This window comes from Carassius auratus, chromosome 23 (assembly GCF_003368295.1).
Source record: "Carassius auratus strain Wakin chromosome 23, ASM336829v1, whole genome shotgun sequence".
Classification (NCBI taxonomy): Eukaryota; Metazoa; Chordata; class Actinopteri; order Cypriniformes; family Cyprinidae; genus Carassius; species Carassius auratus.
In genome coordinates this window covers 12,711,190-12,733,398 of record NC_039265.1, presented here as the reverse complement: position 1 = coordinate 12,733,398, position 22,209 = coordinate 12,711,190, and the positions used below count along the sequence as shown (strand labels likewise).

The 22,209-nt window shown below is 38.5% G+C and overlaps 2 protein-coding genes across 2 annotated transcripts in view; one reads left to right on the top strand and one right to left on the bottom strand.

The window, feature by feature from the left end:
• Window positions 1-1,420: 1,420 nt before the first annotated feature.
• On the bottom strand, window positions 1,421-3,893 carry ccn1 (cellular communication network factor 1). The gene is made up of 5 exons (XM_026199834.1): window positions 3,733-3,893; window positions 3,215-3,428; window positions 2,729-3,073; window positions 2,447-2,643; window positions 1,421-2,354 (listed from the first exon to the last, which is right to left on the bottom strand). Exons 1-5 carry the CDS (start codon window positions 3,778-3,780, stop codon window positions 2,052-2,054), a joined length of 1,107 nt encoding a protein of 368 aa, XP_026055619.1. The 5' UTR covers window positions 3,781-3,893; the 3' UTR covers window positions 1,421-2,051.
• An 11,923-nt stretch (window positions 3,894-15,816) lies between these two features.
• The window catches only part of LOC113041361 (N(G),N(G)-dimethylarginine dimethylaminohydrolase 1), a 59,467-nt gene continuing 53,074 nt past the window's right edge, over window positions 15,817-22,209 (top strand). Inside the window, exon 1 of the mRNA XM_026199835.1 lies at window positions 15,817-16,726. Within this exon, the coding sequence (XP_026055620.1) occupies window positions 16,433-16,726 (294 nt within the window). The 5' untranslated portion in view covers window positions 15,817-16,432. The remainder of the gene's footprint in view (window positions 16,727-22,209) is intronic.

Genomic DNA, 22,209 nt, shown 5'->3' with positions numbered 1-22,209 from the left:
TACATTGAAAGTCAGTGGGGTCCAATGTTGTAATGTCTTTTGTGTAAGCAGGAGATCACATAACTAGTCAGTTATGACATCATTTTTATTTTCGGGTGGACTGTCGCTTTAAAACATAGAAGCAGCTCTGTATGTGTCCACTAGGGGTCATCAGTTAGGTAAAACTTGAATGAGGAATACCACTGAAGAGGAGAGACTTCAGGACTGAAAAATTATGCATGTTAACTTTCCCTTATAAATGGACCTTGAAACCCAATCTTTAGTCTTGCTAAAAGACTAAAATAAACAAAAAGTGCTTGCAGGTTTATTCAAGCTGTTTGTTTCATTCCTTTCAGATGTCAAAATGTAATTAAAAAAGCATAAATGGCTTTGCATTCATGATGCTAAGTGGAAAACCATTAAAATTACATTTGATTTGACTATGCCAGTGTTGTTAATTTGTGTTTTAGCCATTTTATTCCCTTTTTTAGAAACTAATCTGCTGCTGGTTTTGTCTGCAGCATCATATCGCGAGGAAACGTCTGGATCGCTGTCCTACTCCGATTGAAACAGCTTTTTTTGTCTAAAAAGGCCTCCGTGGTGTGAAAAACTCTGGTTTTTTGTGTTCCCGTCATCCGTTGGGATGTCATAAAGCTCGCTCTAGGGCAGGATCTCTGTTCTTTCAGAAGTGGCATATTTTTAGCAGGTTCCAAGCTGCTTCCAAATATTTTCCAACATCTGCCGACCATCGGCGCGTCTGCATTCCTCAGCTGGACTTCCTTCACCTGGATCAAACCTCACTGGAGATATATCATTCCGGGCTGAAGGAGGGGGTCAGAGACGGGGAAGATGGACAGATGCCCTGCAGATCTGTTCTTCATAATGCATGATTGCGGAGCTAAAGGTCTCCGATTGAAGATAAGATCGATATTCATTAAACCCATGTGCAGTGCATCACACTGCACATCCTTCAGTGAGAAGTTGTCTTAACAAATTAAACCATTACGCCCCATAAAGAGCTCCTCGTCTCCCCTGTGATTCCCAATGTTTTAGTTCTGTGCTTTATGCTCGGAAAACTCCTGTAAACACAGACTGAGTTTGGAAAAGCTCTCAAGATTCCGGGCACAGCTCCACTCTCTCTGCTATTGCTGGGTCTCTTAATTGTTTTCTTGAAGGAACTAAATGAACGAGTGGCTCAGGTTTTATTATAGGAAGCAAGCGAAAGCTTACGGTTCTCCAATAGCATTCCATTCAACAGAGAGAAGCGAGAGAAACTTCCAGAACTGCTGTTATATAACCAGCCCTTAAATCTTAACGTCGAAAGATTAATGTCTCATGAATGACCTGTTGTCAACGTTCAAGAACGCAACACGAGGTGGTTAGTTCATAAATAAATCTTTTATTTGTAACATAAAATTAGATCATAGATAACTTTTTACACTTTATTCCAGTATGACATGGTTCAAACAAAAGAGCTACATTTGCGATAAATAATATTATTAACAATAATAAAAACATTCATTCAATTTTATTTTTTTTAAAGTCTGTTGTTAATCATGTAGCGGAGTTGGGTTTCTCTAGCTGCCAAACAATGAGGATGCGTTCACCCGCATTAGGAGTGTAACGTGGACAAACTCAACCTTGACCAGGTTCATAGTCTACAAGTTGTATGTTTTGCATGTGCATATCTACACAAATGGGAATATACACACACATATACAAGGGTTACAGTTTGGGTTTTGTATTTAGACATCAAGGTATACATCAGGAATTGTAATATTAACAATTGGCATTTTACATCTTTACAGGTTGCTCCATAACGAAGCTATAAAACATAGCGCTCCACTGTGGAGCGAGCCTTTTCGAAACGCTGACGCGGCCTCAGCAAACAGTGCACTTTAAAGTCCCCGTAATGTAAGTCTGTAATTCCGTGGGAATCTAGTTACAACAGGAGATGGTAGTTGATTGGCCGGCTGATGGGCCCCCTGATTGCGCAGCTGGGCTGCCATTGGTCGACGCTTGTGACGCGATCCCGGTCACACAAGGGTCAAGGCGGGATTCCCAGCCGGCGCTCAGTCTCTGAACTTGTGGATGTCGTTGAAGAGTCTGTAGAAAGGGTAGGTGGCGTCATTGCCATTGCCGCAGTTGTAGGTGCACTTGCAGGACTCGATCATCATGACGTTCTTGTTGAAGGTGTCGCCATCCTCGCAGCGGAACTTGACGCTGATGGTGCGGGTCTGCTGCGGGTTGCAACAGCGGCCGTCCACGCATGAGCCGCAGTATCTGGGGCGGTACTTCTTCAGGCTGGAGCATCCGGCGTAGCTTAACTTCACCGGCTGCATGGACTTCTTAGTCCGGTTGCATTTCTTTCCCTTCTGTTGGGAGTACACAAGATAAGTTAGATGCATGGAACATGCATGCAAATGATATGATGCAATGCATTTGTTTTGGCTGGGATGTTGCATACCTTGAGGCTGGTGTATGGTGATTGGCTGCATGGACGGATTTGGCAGATCCTGGTCTCTTTAACCAACTTGCATTCGCTGTTGTCATTGGTTATCCTGGTGGAGATTCCAGTGCCGCAGGTCTTGGAGCACTGAGACCAGCGTGTGGTCTGCACGATGCACTTCTCAAACCGCCGGGATTCCGGCTGCGATCGGAATGCTGTGAACCAACGAAGCGCTAATTTAAAACTCTGCTTGTATATGAATCACACATGCATGTTCAGCCAAAGCATGTTTAATCTTACCAGGCAAGGATTTGAGTCCGGCCTTCACGATGGAGATGAGCTCGTTCGTTTTGGTGAGGTCGCTCTCGGTGTCGTCGATTGTCGGGTCGTTGCCAAACAGCTTGTCAATGGATTCCTTAGTCTTCCCATCATCGCAGACCCATTCCTCACAGCACTGGCCTGGCACTTTGACCAGCCTGGGGTTGGCGCAGCCCAATGTGGGCAGGGAGAGCTCTTGCGGGCAAAGCGGGATGCAGCCCACTGCCCCATCGATGCAAGTGCACTGGTGCTTGCAGTTGGGCTGGAAGCTCTCTCCGTTCTGGTAGATCCTGCTGTTGTACTCGCATGGTCTGCCCTCGGATTTGGCTGTAAGAGAAAATGAACATTTTTGCTTTGAACATTCCAATGCAATAAGCCCAAACATCCAATTTCATCCAAAATCCAATGCCCTATCAATCAACACATGCTTTCCATTCAGTGTCTTTTACAAAGTAATGAGAAACATACCTCGGCAGATGCCTCTGGTGGCCCCATGGATGGCCCCGAAGTTGCACTCCAGCCCTTTGGTGTGGTCGCACGGCTCGGTCTTGCTGCAGTCTTCGTTCAGCTGTCTGGCACACACTTTGCAGCAGCCGCAGCCGTCTGAGACCAGACTGACTCCAGGCGCGCATTTGGGAAGCTCTGACGGGCACGAGCAGGTCGCTGGGCAGCTGGAGAAGACCTGAGCAGAAAAACCAGGAAACTCTAATGACTTCCACGTCACTTAGGTAAAACAAAATGTAGAGGTGTAAGAAAAAGCCAGTGAAAGTAAGACATATCTAAGGGATCTAGCACCTCAGTGTCTTTTGTGTAATATACAACAGGAGGACACATTTGTGCATACAAAACTAAATCTCCATTATAAACGAACCTTAAATGATCAATAATTCCTTTAATATACTGTTGGTTGTTTCTTAGAGTAAGTTCTCTATTCTAAGTCATTATACACGTCTGTAAGAAGCATAGGAGTAATAAAAGTAACTTACCACATTAAAGTGTGCAGTAAAGAAGACGATAACAGCCCAAGCAAACATCTTCGCTTCTCTGTGTACTGTAGATTTCTGGAATCAAACGAACAGTTCCTCGGTTTAAGTCCTCGCGTTGTTTTGGTGCGTCTGAAGGCGCAGCGCTCTGAGAGTGAAGACGCGCGCGGCTCCTCTTTTATACGCTCGTGGAGCCCTGACGTCACCATCGCTGAACCGTTCCGAAGCTATGCGAGGAATGTTTCTTGGCGCGTTTTCCATCCGAGCTAAGCACCACCCTGTCTAACTTTTTTTTTCTTTCAGTCTTAAATGAATTTTCCCCTCTCACTGAACACTTTTTTTTTTACTGTTTCCCCCCCTGTATATATTTCTCTCTCTCTCTTTCCTTCTGCTCTCCACGTTTAATTTTTAAATAAAGTTTATACTTTTTAATTCTTGAAACCATAACTATTATTTATCTAAGCTATAGGTATAAAACGTTCTAATGAAATATCCAAACGTGTAAAGAAGCTTCTACTTTGTTTTGCATTTTGGAGTCTACTGATTGCAGTTGTATAGGTTTATTATGTTATTATATTTTGATTTTTTTTGTGGTTGAGTCTCGCGCCTTGCTAAACCAGTATATATGCTTTAAATAAATAAAAAAACTAAACGTTTATTTGATATGTGTACAGTGTTAGTCTATAATAAAGTGATGAATAATTAAATTATTTTATATCGATGTATGATCCGATTCAGATCAAACAGCTGTTGCTATAGTTGAAACTGAAATTAAATTACATTCGCGTTTATTTAACGCGTTCTCACTATAAAGTAACTTTGAGTGTGTTGAAAACACTGTTGTTCAAATCATGTGTTTGTTGTGACAAGTATAGGTTACTTTTAAGTAGCATATTATTTCACCCACATAATGCTTACTAGCTTCTTTGTTTTGGGTAACGTCATGTCAAAGATTAGCGTTATTACTCGCCCCCAGGGGTCTATTAATAGCGTTACGTGAGTTCATTCCGAGCGCGTAAACCGTGAATTGTTCCACAGGTTGCGCGCGTGCGCTTATCCAGATCAACTATGCGCTTTGGATAATTGTTTCCATTTTCGAAAAACTCTAACTTCGAGTTAGAACTGTTTGAAAACCCTTCATGCACCTTAAATCTGTGCGCGTTTAGAGACGTTCTAAACCCAAACTTCACGGCTTCTATTTTTGGCTCGGCTCTGTCTCTTGACTCAACAGCTCTAAGCGATTCCAGATGTGGAGCCTGATTCCAGACGTAACAATATTACCATATTTGGTCTGGGCAGTAGCCTGCATTATTAACATTTCTGCTGGAGTCATCCAACCACAAAGCATTCCTGACAGCTTAAAGATCCCTACATACGCTCTCCACGGAGGAAATTCCTCCAGCTAATTTAATATTCATGCAGTCTGTCCATCACACAGTGAAAGAAAAAAATGCAACAGGCATCCAGCTTTCCACACGAGATGTAAAAAAAAAAAAAAATACTGTTTTTGTCTGAGACTCCAAATAAGTGGCATTCCAGTGAAATTCAGAGATTAGAAGTCTTTGGATGCACACAAACCAATCTGACTGTGAGAGAAAGGGAATGTAGAATATTGTCCTGACAGCACTGAATACTTCTTTCCACAGACTCGCTGAGAGCAGAAGCGTCTGGACTCTGAGATGGCCAGATGAAGAACATTTGCCACCTGGATTGAGGACTTTTGGGAGCTGTGTCATAGCTCAGGTTTGTTGTACTTTTACATCTTTATGGACCGTTTGTCTGTAGCTACAGGATCCTTGAGCCTTGTTTGCATTTGTCCAATCAGGATGACACTGGTTGTGTTCTTCTGATCAGTCAAGTAACTGGTGTACCAAAATGTTTCTGATCCGTTCATTGAGTTCTGAAACACGATGGTTAATCTGGTTTCAGTTTATTTTTCTCAGATTGCGACACTAGATGGTGATGTGCTGTACTGTGTCATTGTGGAAAAGAGGATCTGTAGTCTTTACCATGACTTGCTGATGTGATTTTAATATAGTAAACATCAATAGTCAATAGCTTTAATGCATACTTATATTTTAATTAAGTCATTTTGAATTAATAGTGCTGGAAAATCCAGTTTCAGAACTACAGGTGAGTTGGATATTTGGCTTGTAGACCATTTTGGACCATCTAAGATGGTTTGTATTGAAATTATGTTGTGTTTTGCTTGTGAATGTCCAGGCAGATACCAACTAGCATGTTTCAGACGCTGCTAGCCGTTTAAGACGTATTGCCTAACAGCTGATGATGTGTAAACCTGCCATATTTGTTCATGGACATGCATGTGTCTGAGCCAATCACCTGGGGTGTAGTAATGAAAAATGACATCATGATAATGCTGATGGCACCACAAGAATGCTAGCGTTCCTAAACCCTTCACCAGTGACTATGCTGAGCTGTGATGGCAAATAAATCTACATGACTGTCATTCGTCAAATATGCTTTTATAACCAAATGGTTTTAAAAACCCAACTACTTGGTTTACCAGTATCTAATCAGAATTTAGAGTTTAAGATAGCAGTTGCATTGCTATTTTTATCATTTAAAAACCCTTGTTTGGTTTAAAATGATACAATTTTTGTGATGGAATGGTGCACTTTTAAATTATGCTTGTGCTTTTCTTAAAAATATATGGCGCTTGCTTTTATATTTATAATAGACATCTGTAGCATGGACATGCTTTTTTAAGCACTGCAGTTTTAAAACAAAGATTTTAAGGCATTGAAACACAAACAACAGAGCTATATGAGAGCGCCGTGTGTGTTTCTGTGTGAGAGATGTTTGCTGCTTTATTGGCATTGAACGATTACATAAACACACTTATATGTGTCATAATTCCCTGTTTTGCAAGTATCCTCAAGCAGTGATTCAGGTCTTAAGAGTGACTCAACAGCTGGAAAAGAGAGGGCATATGTAACAGTATATTGGATCTGGACTTGGGTCTTCAAAGCCGAGCTGTCCAATATTTGTCTGCCATTCATATTAATCAAACAACAGTAACAAAAAAATCTCTGACTGTTCTTGACGAAATCGCTTTTGTAACTTTAATAATACATAATAATAATAATAATGATTATTTATATATAACCATTAGTGCTGTCAAATAATTAATCATGAGTTATTGTACACAAAATATGTGCATGTTTATTTATATAGCACATTTCATACACAAAGGTAATTCAAAGTGCTTTACATAAAATAAAATTAATATATATTAAAAATGGGTTTAAAAAACGGTTAAGAATAGAAAATTATTATACAGAAAATGCAGTGCAATCAGTTTGGACATTGCACAGTGCTCATTCAGTAAATGCACAGCTAAACAGGTGAGTTTTGAGTCTAGATTAGTCAATAGTCCACCCTGCTGGTGATAAAGGCATGAACAAGTTTCTCCAAGTCTTGACTGGAAACAAAACATCTAATTCTTGCAATGTTTTTTAAATGATAGTATGCTGATTTAGTTACTGCTTTGACTACTGAAACTAAGGTCTGTCTCCAGAATCACACCAAGATTCCTGACTTGATTTTTAGTTGTTTGACCCCTAGAGTCAAGGTATGCATTCACCTTGAACAATTCATCTTTCTTTCCAAATGCAATAACTTCAGTTTTTTCCTTGTTTAACTGAAGAAAGTTCTGGCATATCCAACTATTAATTTCATCAATGCATTTGCAGAGGGAGTCAATTGGGCTGTAGTCATTTGGAGATAAGGCTAGGTATATCTGGGTCCATCAGCATAGCTGTGATAGGCAATTTGGTTCTTTCTCATTATTTGACTCAGTGGAAGCATATACAGGCTAAACAAGAGCGGTGTTAGAATCGAGCCTTGTGGGACTCCGCATGTCATGGACGTCCACTTAGACTTATGCTGTCCTAGACTCACATAATAGCCTCTCCCTTCTAAGTTTGACCTGAACCATTTGAGTACCATCCCAGAAAGCCCGACCCAGTTTTCCAGTCTTTCTAAAAGTATGTTATGATCGTCAGTGTCAAACACAGCACTGAGATCTAGCAATACCAGCACCGATATTTTGCCAGAGTCACAATTTAACCGAATATAATTTATTATCTTAATGAGTGCTGTCTCTGTGCTGTGATGCTGTCGTAGTTGCTAAGATGATCAGGGTGGTTACTAGGCCATTGCTGGAGTGTTCTAACAGGTTAATAGGCCATTACTAGGGGGTTCTAGGTGGTTACTAGGTTCTTTCTAGGGTGGTTACTTGCCCATTACTAGGTGGTTGCTGTAGGCTTCTGAAAGGGTGTATTCCACTATTATTTTCTCAGTAGTAGTCTACATTCTGCTTTTCCCAGTGCGAGCGATCGAGGTCAGCTGAAGCGTCTTCCCTGGAGAGAGTGAGTGTAGAAAATGAGCTCACGGAGACTTGACATCTGTTCCCGCACATGCCGTTCTGAAAGCGTTCTCCATCTATACTGACTAGAGGGGCACAGGGCTTTTAGGAAACAGTGCTGTCATTGTGTTCCAGTGGAGTCACCCCTCATTTTTCTGTTCTGGAATTACACATCCAGGAACCATTACAAGAGCGTTTTTCATTTGTATCCACAATGTTGTAATGGCAAACATAATATTTTCCACTGGCCTTCACTTTCTTCCAGGGCTTTGGCAGCAGCTATTGATTAAGAGCGCATGACTCCCCCCCCCACCCCCAACCCCTTTCCCTCTACATTATGTAAAGCTCTACAGACGAGCGGCAGCTCTGCTTGTGTTTATTTTACCGTAGGAAGTGGTGTTGAAGTTCTTGCGCGATTCATCCCATCCTGCCAGAGCGATATCAAAGAGATGTTATCCAGATATTCGGCCCTTGTCACTCCGTGGCTTATCCTGTCCTAGTTCACTGAGACTATGCGATGTCATTTCCTGTGAATGAACCGCTACACAAATCCCACAAAGGCTTCTGCACCCTTTCTTCTGGGACTGGAACTATAATTTTTGATGGTATGATGGTATGATGTACTGGGTGGTTATTAGGTCATTGCTAGGGGTTTGAAATCCTAAAACTCTCTACTCTGATTCTGTTTTACAGTCTACAGCTGCTCCCGGATAAATATTTTAGCCATGACATGTGCTTCCTCCGGCTGTACAGAGAAAGTGTTTATCCTGTGGGATCTGATCTGTATACAGTCTGGGATTCTACGGCATTTGATTTGTGTGATGAATACAAAAGGGAAGGTGCTGAGATTCATTTCAGGATGAAGTCATGAAATCGTACGCTCCAGTTGAGCGTCTCACTCTGTATGACCTAAAAAAGCCACATAGAGCTGATAGTGAGGTCATGGTCAAGAACTGCTTGAATACACTTTTTATGGAGATTTACAACAACAAATGTACAGTAGCTAACAATTTGCTTTTGTTAACTATGCTGTAGATACCATAGTAAATTCTTAACACAATTCCAAAACCTAGTGAGCTGCCTACCTAGACAGCATAAGACCTATAAAACATTTGCAGTGTCTCAGAGAAAGCCGATCACAGAATCCGTTAATTGTGACATGACGCACAAAAGCTAGATTTTGCGTGCGCACAAAAGTTTTCAGATTTATATAGAGAATATAGTTGACCTAACTTTTTCCACTGGCCAAATAGTATTTCAATTGATTTAAACAATTCAAATCAAATTAGATTTATGCAGTTTTGCTGATAAGGTCAACATCGTTTAGCTATTTGGAAAGTGGAAACCGATAAGCCTATATTTATCGCAGTGTAAATACGACTGACCTATCAGTAAGCCCCGCCCCCCTTAGTTACTGTTGCTCCCCCAGACAACCAGAAAATGAATGTTTTCATCTTCATTGGGATTAGAGTTGAATGCTTACAGACAGATATTTTGCACAATGTTTTTCCAGTTTTTTTACATAAACACCATCAAAATGATGCGAGCTTCGGATCAGTATTTCTCTATGGTGCTGAAACCTAAAGATGCCTGAGTTCTGCTCACAGTGCAACTGATACTCGACTGCCATTGGCTTAACTGTGTTCAAGGGGAGGGACTTACGATAGTTACAATATTACGCTGCTGTCACTTTTTGCTGTTTTTGTAACTTGTGTGTATTTTACAGTTAAACATCTTTATTATTGTGGGGATTAGTGTGTAAGTGCTACACACACACACACCGGTCAAAATTTGGGATCAGAATGATTTTTTATGTTAGTTTTTAGTTTTTTTTTTTTTTTTTTTAAGGAGTTTACTCATCAAAACAGCATCTATTTGATCAAAAATACAGGGGGGAAAAAGTTAAATATTATTATAAAGTAAAACCAAATTTTTCTATTTTAATATACATTAAAATCTATTTTATGTCTGTGATTTTCAGCATCATTCCTCCCGTCTTCAGTGTCACATGATCTTCAGAAATCATTCTTATATGATGATTTATTATCAGAGTTGTGCTGCTGAAACTGTGATATTCTTTCAGGATTCTTTGATGAATGAAAAGTTAAAAAGAAGAGCATTTATTTAAAATAGAAGTCTTTTCAAACAATAAACACTAGAGTTCAAAAGTTCGAGGTCAGTTAAATGTATTCTTTCTAAAAAAAAAAATAGAACTCTTTTATGTATTGTTGATTGTTTTGATTCAGATCGGGAATTCGGAGCATGTTCGCGACTCTGTTGATTCAGTTCGGCACTTCGGAGCCTGTTCGCGACTCGGTTGATTCAGATGGGCTCTTCGGAGCCTGTTATCGACTCCGTTGATTCATTTCGGCACTTCGGAGCCTGTTCGCGACTCCGTTGATTCAGATCGCCACTTCGGAGCCTGTTCGCGACTCGGTTGATTCAGATCGGCACTTCGGAGCCTGTTTGCGACTCGGTTGATTCAGTTCGGCACTTCGGAGCATGTTCGCGACTCGGTTGATTCAGATCGGCACTTCGGAGCCTGTTCGCGACTCGGTTGATTCAGATTGGCACTTCGGAGCCTGTTCGCGACTCAGTTGATTCAGATCGGCACTTCGGAGCCTGTTCGCGACTCGGTTGATTCAGATCGGCACTTCGGAGCCTGTTCGCGACTCGGTTGATTCAGATCGGCACTTTTGAGCATGTTCGCGACTCCGTTGACTCAGATCGGGACTTCGGAGCCTGTTCGCGACTCGGTTGATTCAGATTGGCACTTCGGAGCCTGTTCGCGACTCAGTTGATTCAGATCGGCACTTCGGAGCCTGTTCGCGACTCGGTTGATTCAGATCGGCACTTTTGAGCATGTTCGCGACTCCGTTGACTCAGATCGGGACTTCGGAGCCTGTTTGTAATTTTTTTTAAATTCAGATCTGGACATCGGAGCAGGAAGTTTTTGTCAAACAGGTGATAAATGAATATTTGACCTGAGGCTTTTTTTTACCTGTCGATTTGATTTTTAAATGATTTTAATGACTTTTGGAAGTCAAGCCTTCTTGTACCTCAGTTGCATGTGTTGTGTTTTATGAATTGTGGATGGAGTAATCAACTGAGAAATAAAGTTGAACAGAAATGATCATGAACTCTTCAAGATCATGATGAAAAGAAAAGTTAATATTGCATATAAAATTATATCTATGTATGAACTAACTTCCGCAATACAGTAAATATTCTTACTCTACCCTAAATAAGTGAAAAATTGTTTGGCTCAGTTTACAGAAAAGTGTAAGTTACACATCCTTTCATTATGATGCAACATTGTTTCCTCCTCAGATGAGTATTTAACATCTTTATTATTGTGGGGATTAGTGTGTAAGTGCTACACACACACACACACACACACACACACACACACACATACACACATACACACACCGGTCAGAGTTTGGGATCAGAATGATTTTTATGTTTTTTTTTTTTTTTTTTTTGTTAAGGAGTTTACTCATCAAAACTGCATCTATTTGATCAAAAATACAGGGGAAAAAATTTAATATTATTATAAAGTAAAACCAAATTTTTCTATTTTAATATACATTAAAATCTATATTATTTATGTTATTTTCAGCATCATTCCTCCAGTCTTCAGTGTCACATGATATTCAGAAATCATTCTTATATGATGATTTATTATCAGAGTTGTGCTGCTAAAACTGTGATATTCGTTCAGGATTCTTTGATGAATGAAAAGTTAAAAAGAAGAGCATTTATTTAAAATAGAAGTCTTTTCGAACAATAAACACTAGAGTTCAAAAGTTTGAGGTAAGAAAAATTTATTCTTTCTTTCTAAAAAAAAATAGAACTCTTTTACGATGTATTGTTGATTGTTTTGATTCAGATCGGGAATTCGGAGCATGTTCGCGACTCGGTTGATTCAGTTCGGCACTTCGGAGCATGTTCGCGACTCGGTTGATTCAGATCGGCACTTCGGAGCATGTTTGCGACTCGGTTGATTCAGATCGGCACTTCGGAGCCTGTTCGCGACTCGGTTGATTCAGTTCGGCACTTCGGAGCATGTTCGCGACTCGGTTGATTCAGATCGGCACTTCGGAGCATGTTTGCGACTCGGTTGATTCAGATCGGCACTTCGGAGCCTGTTCGCGACTCGGTTGATTCAGTTCGGCACTTCGGAGCATGTTCGCGACTCGGTTGATTCAGATCGGCACTTCGGAGCATGTTTGCGACTCGGTTGATTCAGATCGGCACTTCGGAGCCTGTTCGCGACTCGGTTGATTCAGATCGGCACTTCGGAGCCTGTTCGCGACTCGGTTGATTCAGTTCGGCACTTCGGAGCCTGTTCGCGACTCGGTTGATTCAGATCGGCACTTCGGAGCCTGTTTGTAATTTTTTTAAATTCAGATTTGGAAAAACAGTTAATTGGTGATAAATTAATATTTGACCTGAGGCTTTTTTTTAACCCGTTGATTTGATTTTCAAATGATTTCAATGACTTTTGGAAGTCAAGCTTTCTTGTACCTCAGTAGCATGTGTTGTGTTTTATGAATTGTGGATGGAATAATCAACTGAGAAATAAAGTTGAACAGAAATGATCATGAACTCTTAAAGATTATGATGAAAAGAAAAGTTAATATTGCATATAAAATTATATCTAAGTATGAACTAACTTCCGCAATACAGTAAATATTCTTACTCTACCCTAAATAAGTGAAAAAATGTTTGGTTCAGTTTACAGAAAAGTGTACGTTACACATCCAATCATTATGATGCAACATCGTTTCCTCCTCAGATGAGTATTTAAGCGCAATAAGCCCTGAAAGAGAACTTTAGACACATGCCTGTGATGAGATGTGTGCGCTTGGAAAACTGTATATCAGAAGTTTAAACTAATATGACTTTAAAACGTACAATGGTAGCGTGAAAGACATGATAATCAAAACCAAACAGATGTTTTTAGCAGAGCATCTGAGGTATGAGCCCTATTCTGCAAAAGGGGGTGGGGAACAGCAGCTTATTTGCATTTAAAGAGACATGCATGTTATTTTCCACTAAAAAAAACTGGCTTTTGCAGAATGATATAATAAATTATGTGTTCGGATGTTTTGAGCTGAAACTTCACAGACACATTCTGGGGAAACATGAGACTTATATTATGTCTGTTAAAAAGGGGCATAAGAGGTCTACAAAATGAATGAGTGTAAAATGTAAATGTAAACTACATTCCAGAGGTGTTCTGGAGCAGTAAGGGTTGGATTATGGTGCAAAGGTTCATCTCAGCGGATGTTGTATAATGTTCATGCAGAGAGCGACGCTATATAATGCGGTTAGCCCCCGAAAAACGGTTCCAAAAGGTCTTTGAAGCTCAAAGCTCATCTTTTACGGCCCTCCAAGCTGCGCACCAGGTGCGCTAGGACCCTCTCGCCTTTCCTCAGCTCGCATATTTCCTCTCCGAGGGGAAAAGCCAGAGGAATGGAAAAACGGAGCTCAGGGAGGGAAGGGGGGAACGGAATGTGGGGCTCCGGGAATGTTTAGACCGGTCTGGATAATTGAGTGGATTTGGAACATGAAAAGACAAACTTTGTTCCTGGGGTGTGCAGGAATGTACGCAAGGATGTCTGGAGAATGATTCCAGCCGCGCTCGATGGAAAGATGGAAAGTCTGAGGAATGTCCATAGAAAAGAGGAATTCCAGCCGTGTGCACAAACAGCATGACCTGAGCTCTGACATTCTTCCTAAAGATGGAGAGTTCCTCATGCACACTGAACAATTCACATCCTATGTCAATACGCTCTTAATAATAAAGGTTTCTAAAAAGGGAGTTTTTCCACAGTCATGCACCTGAAGAATCATTTTGGAAACTTGCAGAAAACATTTCAGCTTTTTTCATAATATTTTGATTATTTGAAGAATCATTTTCAACTCTATAAAGTGCAATGGAAAAGTTTCATGGATGTAAAAGGATAAAAGTATATATTAAATACTGAACATCATAGATTTGACTGCACTGACACCGAACAAAACTTGAACCAAATTCAGCTGACACCATTGTCTTCTGTTTGATTTTCTGTTAGCTGTTTTCAAAACTGGTAACATTTTTCCAATAAAATAACATTATTAGAATTTTTGTTCAAAGTTATTGGGTTTTTAATAATGTTCCAAAAACGTGAAGTTATTTATGCATCCAAAAAGTTATTTATACATCAATTATGACACTTTTTAATTTTTTAAATGTTACTTTTTTGTTTCAGAACGTTCAGAGAACATTCGAAAGTAACATTCGCCTTCCTAAAAATGAAACAAATAAATGGAATGTTCCAAGAAACATTTAAAAACTGGACGTTCAGACTGCATTTAGAAATAATGTTTCCATTACGTTGATAACATTCAACTAAAAGATCCATTTTCTTTTTATTACTGAACAGAACATAGGTTCTGTGGATGTCGAGGTATCTTTATGGAACCATCAATGTCAATAAAGAGCCTCCATTATTAAGAGTGTAGGCTGTTTTATGTATGTTTCCTGGTTATGTTGTATTGTATGTGCAGTGTATATCTGAAAGGTCTGATGGTTTCGTGGATGGCAGTGTGTCAGCTGCTATAGACGTGACTAATGATTGAAAGCTGTTCTGTCGTGACGTCAGTCTGTTAGTTCTCCATGGGATCCCTCAGGAATTTCCTCTATAAGGACTACAGTGTTTGAAGCACATCCTTGTGGTCCTTATTTAGCAACTTATGTTTAAGAAATCACACAGCGGCTTCAGAATTCATATTTGAGCTATGACTGTATCATATGACTCTTCAAGTCATTTAAACCACAGACCTTATACTGTAAACCCCAAACCACTGCTGTAAAACACAAGAACGTTTCGAGAGAACGCAGTGGAAACGCTCATTCACTGTGAGGTTTAAAACTGAACGCCTCCGTGCAACACTGGTGAAGAATCAATGTCATTTCCAAGCATCATAGATTAAAAAAGTGCTTTGATATCAAATCTTCATTCATTTTGATCAGACATATCAGTCAGACCAGTTTTTATTGATATTTAATGATTGATAGTTAATAAATGGCACAGTTTAATGTGCCTCTAAAAAATATACTTTATCTAATGTAACTTATTTTGTATTTATTGTTTGGATATTTCCTCACTTTTTTCAAATCAAATTAAAAGTGAGAAATGTGAAGGATAATAATTAGAAAAAAAAACAAATATAAAATAGATTTGAAACTCATTCAAAGTCACAGAACCTCTTAATATACTTGCATAAACAATTTCTTTTTTTTTAATAAGTTAGAAAGAGCTTTATTGACATACAAGGATTTTTTTTATGCCAGAAGCTTCCAGTAGAAAACAACACAGAGATAGAAAAATAGATGAGAATAAAGTCTTGTTAGACACACACACAAAAAAAATGAGAATTAAAATGTTATATTATTTATTAATAATAACTAAATAATAATGACGTAAGATGTGTAACGTTGCATTCGATACTTTTTCTTTTCTAGACAATTAATATCATGACTTCATGGATTAGAAACATCGCAAAAATAAATAAGATAGCTATACAAATATGTAATGATGTAAACTTATTTTATTTAAATTGCTTTAAAAGAAACACATCTCAGATTTGTTACTTTTTTCATTCTCTTATCACACTGTTTTTTTATTGAACATATAACTGCACATTGTTCAAACTATTACACTGTAATCTGTCTAACATTGTTACTGTACAAAGCACAGTAAACTATTTCTATAAATACAATCCCTACATTGCATTTCTATTTCTATTCTGCTCAACACTGTATATATCATCTCCACTGTACATTCTGTATATCATAGCTTTACTTACTCTACACTTTTATGTGTATAAAACACTATATTCCTGCACTTCTGGTTAGATGCTAACTGCATTTCATTAGCTCTATACTTGTACTTTGCATAATGACAATAAAGTTGAATCTAATCTATAACACAAACATAATCAGGAAAAGTAAGATTGTATCTTTGACAAAATGTACACTTACATCAACCACAAAACAAGCATTGGTTTAGGTGTACGGACAGAGAACAGCATCACAACAGCGTTCCCGTGTTTTTAAACACATCATCATAAAGCATCAGAAATCTCTTATCACATTGGTGCGCGTCGCGTCGGGCGCGTCCGTGACGTCATTGGCGCGCTGTTCTTCTCGCCCTTTCAGAGCTAGAGACGCCGTGCGCGTGCACAACCACAACATTGAACAACAAACAAACAGTACAACAATAAACACGAGGCGCAGAGTCGCGGTGAGGGAGTGGAGCGATGGCTGGGCTGATGTCTGGGTTTGGCTGCTTTACGCACGCCGTGGTGCGCGCGGTGCCCGAGTCTCTGGCCAGAGACGCGCTGAGGAGCGGCGGTCTGGAGGTGGACCTGCTCAAAGTGCAGAAGGAGTATGAAGAATACGTGTCTGTGCTGAAGCACCGGCTCGGGCTGGAGGTGCTGGAGCTGCCCGCGGACGACGCGCTGCCGGACTGCGTGTTCGTGGAGGACGCGGCGGTGGTGTGCGGAGACACGGCGCTCGTGCCCAGACCCGGAGCCCCGAGCAGGAGGAGGGAGGTAAAGAACACGGAACACACTGTTTCTCATGCGCTGTCAGTGCGGGGGATGCGCACCACAACACCATTCACTGTCTGCGCTAAGAGTGATTGGTGCTTTGTTTTAGTTTAGTTTTTTAATTGCTGAATCTTTCCATTATTGATTAAAATGTGCACAGTATCAACTTTACGTTACGTATATAGGCCTATGCAATTTCAAACAGCACTTGGATGCTTTTGCATCTGAACTCTTCACACACACAGACACACGCAGACACACACACACACACACACACACACACACACACACACACACACACACACATATATATATATATACGTACATAAATATTTTATAGATGATAAATACACACACACACACACACATAAAATATATCTATAGTATTGTTAAAGATTTTTATTTGTAAATATAATAAAAAAATAATAATTATTGCACACAATATTAATTATTAAAAAAAAAAGTTTTTCAGAGTGATATGATGGTCTTAATAGTAATGATAATAATAATAATTACCATTAAATACCTTATATAATTCTGAAAAAAGACATTAAAATGAATAATTAAATAAATAACGTTACATTCTAAAATTTTAGAGCTTTTGCCATTATATTTATGCAATGTGTTTTGTGATCTAGATAGACTGAATTTATTTTTGTATTTTTTTGGGGGGTTGGGTGAACTAACTAATGCATGCATACCGTTCAGTAACTTGTTTTAGGTTTGTGCTCTGATGTATGTTGTGCATTGACTGGTATATAAGCATGATCCACTTCTGATCACTGAACCATCGTTATCTGACTATAGTCGTTACTTCCATGGACCGTGCAACCATAGTTGCTATTGGGAAACGCAATCCCTGATTGGTTTCAATCAAGTACTTTTTTAGTGTTAGATGAGACAATAAATGACTAAACATCAAAAAGTTATTTGTGCATGTGATTTTCAACGGGATTACTTTGTTTTACCCTATAACATTTTATATGCATTTTATAGCTGTGTCATTTATTTCATAAAATGCATCATATTTCCTTCTGGTAAAGTTACAGGACTATGCTAAGCTGGTAAATCATTGTGTGCTGTGAACAGCTGCGTGCAGTAAACAAACAGGTGTTTTCTTATAATGACTGGTGCACGTGAAAGGGTTAATTCACATGATTCACACATCTGCTGAAGTGTACATTAATGCATTTGTGTTAAGGCAGGATCCTGTAGAGAGATTTGAAGGTCATACATACCTTTTGTGATGTAAAACCAATGTTATATGCTGCTCTGTGAAGCTGTTGCAATATGTTGCTGTTGGTTGTTAAAGTGTTGCTATGCGCTATGCATTTGGAACGGTTGCCTGTTGCAATAGATCATTTAATTGGGTAATGTTTGGTCATTTTAGCCATAATAAGAGTCTTTGAAACGTGTCCAGGAGTTTTGGATGAACTGAGGGAGAATGTAATGTGTTTTGTTTGGTCGTTTCATGGAGACGCCTGCATCAATATTTACTCAAACTACTTTGCCGCACACTGGTTTGTTTTTGTGATCTCAATAATGCATTATTTACTTACCTCTGAATGCACATTTATAGTTTCCGTCTAGTTTGTAGATTCTGCTGTATGAAGACATGTTTCAGTGTTTTACTGGATGAACGTTGGTCATGGTTTCATTAACATCAGAATGAATTTGGTTTTGTCTGAATGTGTTCACTTTCTGATCTCATTCTTGTACAGATGTGCATTTGATGGCTTCAGGCCCATGTGACTGTGCAGTTGTTCCTCTAATGGTTTTGGTCAGCTTGGTTTTCTCTCTCTCTCAGTGAAAGCTTTAAGATCAGCTGCACTTGTCTTATTGTCTAAATGTTTGGTAACGCTGTTTGCACAGTCAAGAAGCCCTATTTACAAACCTCTAACACTAAGTAGTAAATTACACCGTGTGCGTCATCCTGCTGCAAGTCCATTCCAGACTAGTTGTGCATTGGCAAATCATTGCATTTAGGCTTTTACGTGTGGTTGTTTTTCTCAGGTGTGCCCTGACTTGTTTAGCAGCAATGTTGGGGAAACTCAGGCCTTGTTGCATCGCTGTGGTATTCAGGTCAAACTCAAATAATTGTCATTTTAAATGCTCAATTCACAGAAAACGTCAGATTACATAAGACAGCTGTATGAGCGTAAGTGGTTAGACCTACTTTCGCTGTAATGATTGCGTCGCCTGTGGCGTTTGCTGAAATGTATATCTGAATAAACACAGCGGCCACATCTCTGTGCTTCAGCACGCCAGCGCTTGGCAGCGCTTCTTTAAGCAAACATTGTGTCCTTGTGAAAGACTCTTGGATGGAGTTATTTAGGTCATGGCAGTCTGTGAATGTAGTTTGGCCGAAATTTTGGTGGGCACAATGAGGGATGCACGGAAGGTCCATTCCTCTTAAATCTCGCAGAACATTTTTTAGCCTTCACATGCCGTAGCATGAAGCACACAGTTAGATGTTTCTAAACCTGTCTGCATTGGCCTGAAAAGCTGTTTTGGTGACAAAAGAGGTAAAATGACTTTAGAAAAGATGGCAGCATCATGATGTTAATTAACACAGAGATTGGTACAGTAGGTTTGTTAGTAAAATGTGTTGACTTTAGCAATCCTTGTTGCATTATATGCCAAGGGTGACCATTCAAAAATGGGGAAAAACCACTTTTCGAGCATTTTTCCTTAAGTTTGCATGCATGTAACTCAAAAAGAATTAAAGATATCTTTACACCTTTAAAATTTTGGTTTATGACACTTTCCTTTTAGTATATGTTTTAAATTAAATGCCATTTGCTGATTAATGCACTATTTTGTAGAATGGGGTGAAATACAATTTTCAACTGAGATTCATTGCCAAATTACAGGTGTATAAAAATGACTTCAGAAAGACTCCAGCATCCTGTTATTTTCACACAGAGGTCTTTTAGTAAACTCTATTGACCTTAGCAAATTTTGCTGCATTATATACAGTACGTCAATCTAGCTATTCACCATTTGGGGAAAACAGCACATTGAGCTTTTTTTCCAAAGTTTGCATGTCTGTAATTCAAGAAGTCTTTGAGATATCTTAATAGCCTTTTACAATTTGGTTCTACACATACTTTGCTTCTAGTATTTATATTTCTAAGGCCCTACATTGTTCATTTGCAGAGGTAATAGGATCTCAATGTGGCTCCAAGAGTAAATTTGCATACTGCATAGAACCAGCTGCATAGAACATAACCCCTTTAAATGTCATACATACTCTTTTTTTTTTTTAAGTCTGCATGTCTGTAACACAAGAATTGGGTTGATCACATAGTTGACAGTGCATGTATATAACACACACTCGCTCTTTGTTTTCACAGTATGTTTCTTGTTGCTTTCACGCCCATAGTCACTCATACTGTGACTGCAGCCATGCACAACAGCTGAGACATTAAATATCTTTCGCCATCTGCCTCAGAGCGTATATGTGTGTGTGTGTGTGTATTGATTGGTCTAAACACATACTCTCGCTGCTCACTGTGGCATGACTGATGTGTAGTGACAGATCTGTCGATAGTAAGCACTTAACTTTGACAACCGCTGACCCCGCGCTACTGAAATATCAATCAATGTATCTTTGAAATATTAAAGATTTATATTATTCTTCATTATTTTCATTATTCGCTATACAGTGTTTAAAGATTAAATGTTTTGAGATCACTCACATTAGTAGATGTGCTTTAATAAGAGGAAGTAAGTACTTTCATAAGATGAAGTACATTTATCTGAATCGTTAACTGCAGTGTTGAATATATTCTGAATTCAACTTGTTGCTTTTAATGCATGCAAAACAACTATTATGCATCATGCTACTATAATATTTGCAATCAATTTTCCATCCAAACTGCGATGTATGTGGATAAAAAATTATAATCTGCATTGCATCAAGTTCAGAAATTAAGTGAAATAATTTTTTTTTCATTTGTATTATTCCTTTTGAATGACATTTATTGTAAATCAGCTTGAAACATCAATAACGCATAACCTTCTTTATGCTGCAAGCTTATGTAGTTTTTAGAAAATTTTGCAGCTCTGCTTAGCAGCAGAAATTACACTTTACATTGAAATTATATTCAAAAATTGCTCATTGCTTTTAATGCATTGCATGCAAAACATGCATTATGCAACTACTTGCAATCCCATTTATTTCCAGAGTGTCTCTTCCAAATGTCCAATATGCATAAATCTGAAATGCATAAACATTAAATTAAGTTTAATCTCTTTAGAATTACATTTACTGTAAATCAGCATGAAAAATTAATAATCTGATTTTCTTAATGCATGAAATGTTTTTGAAACCTAGGCTCTTAATGCAAACAAAAAACGTTAGAGCAACAATAATGTTCGCAATCAGCTTTATCCAATTTCTTATTGCGTATGCTGGAAACTCATCTCTGACGGCTGAACTCATGTTTTACACTGATTTCCTTTGGAAACTCTAATGTTATTCTAATGAGACCAGATTATTGGTATTTCCAAACATACAGAATCTCACACAGGCAATGCATTATTCATACTTATCTGTCTTAAGGTTACTTAATCCAATCTACGAGCACTTGTTGCGGTTAGATCACTTTCAGTACTGAATTTCCTTCTTTGTGTGACGTTTATGATCATGCATTGAGAAGGACACTGAATTCTGATCAATCAAATGTAGAGAAATGTTTGATGGGAAATTTGTTGTTTGACGTCTCGTTTAATGGAGGAAGTTTGTATTTTTTGGCTCTAAAAGTGCAGTGAAGCTCATGATGATCAAGATGATTGCTCTTGCTGGACTAAATCCTATTCATTGTAAGTTTTTTTAAGCTCTCAGTTTCTTCCAAAAAGTTTGATGTGGAAACGATGGGAAATTCTGCCAGGAGTCTGATAAAATGAGTCAAATGTACTTCTGACGTTAAAAAGCTAATGTTAAGTGATGTTAAGCTGGACTGGATGTTTTGAGCAGCTCTGTTGTATTTTTTTTTTTAGGTGGAGTGTATTTGGAAAAAGGAAAATGGGGTAATTATCATTAACTAAAATGATTGAAAAAATATTTAGCTTTTAAAAAAAACATATGTATAACAAACTTAGTTGCCGAAGCAAGATTCATAATTTTTCATTAACTAAAATTACTGAAATAAAATGAATGACAAGCTATATAGACATAGACACATTAAAAATACTAATAAAATATAACAAACTTTTATCTTTTTAATAAAATTACTTAAATTACTACAATCTGTATTACAATGCCTTAAAATAAGTGAAATTAAATTAATAATAAAAAATATGTAGACATTTAAAAATCCAGAAGCTAATAAACAATAAAAAATTTGTTATTTTATTTTTAATTTAATTTAATAAAATGACTTAAAATACTAAAATTAGTTGTAAAATGACTAAAGCCGAAATAAAATGAATGAAAAAAATTTATAGCCACAAAAAATTTTTAATCCAGAAAACTTAAAAAA

Excerpts from the sequence above, each read along its gene's own strand:
- ccn1 (XM_026199834.1), bottom strand. The coding sequence starts at position 3,780 with ATGTTTGCTTGGGCTGTTATCGTCTTCTTTACTGCACACTTTAATGTG. Across the intron at positions 3,429-3,732 it reads TTACTGCACACTTTAATGTG|GTCTTCTCCAGCTGCCCAGC; the intron begins GTAAGTTACTTT and ends TTTTCTGCTCAG. Across the intron at positions 2,644-2,728 it reads CGGACTCAAATCCTTGCCTG|CATTCCGATCGCAGCCGGAA; the intron begins GTAAGATTAAAC and ends GTTGGTTCACAG.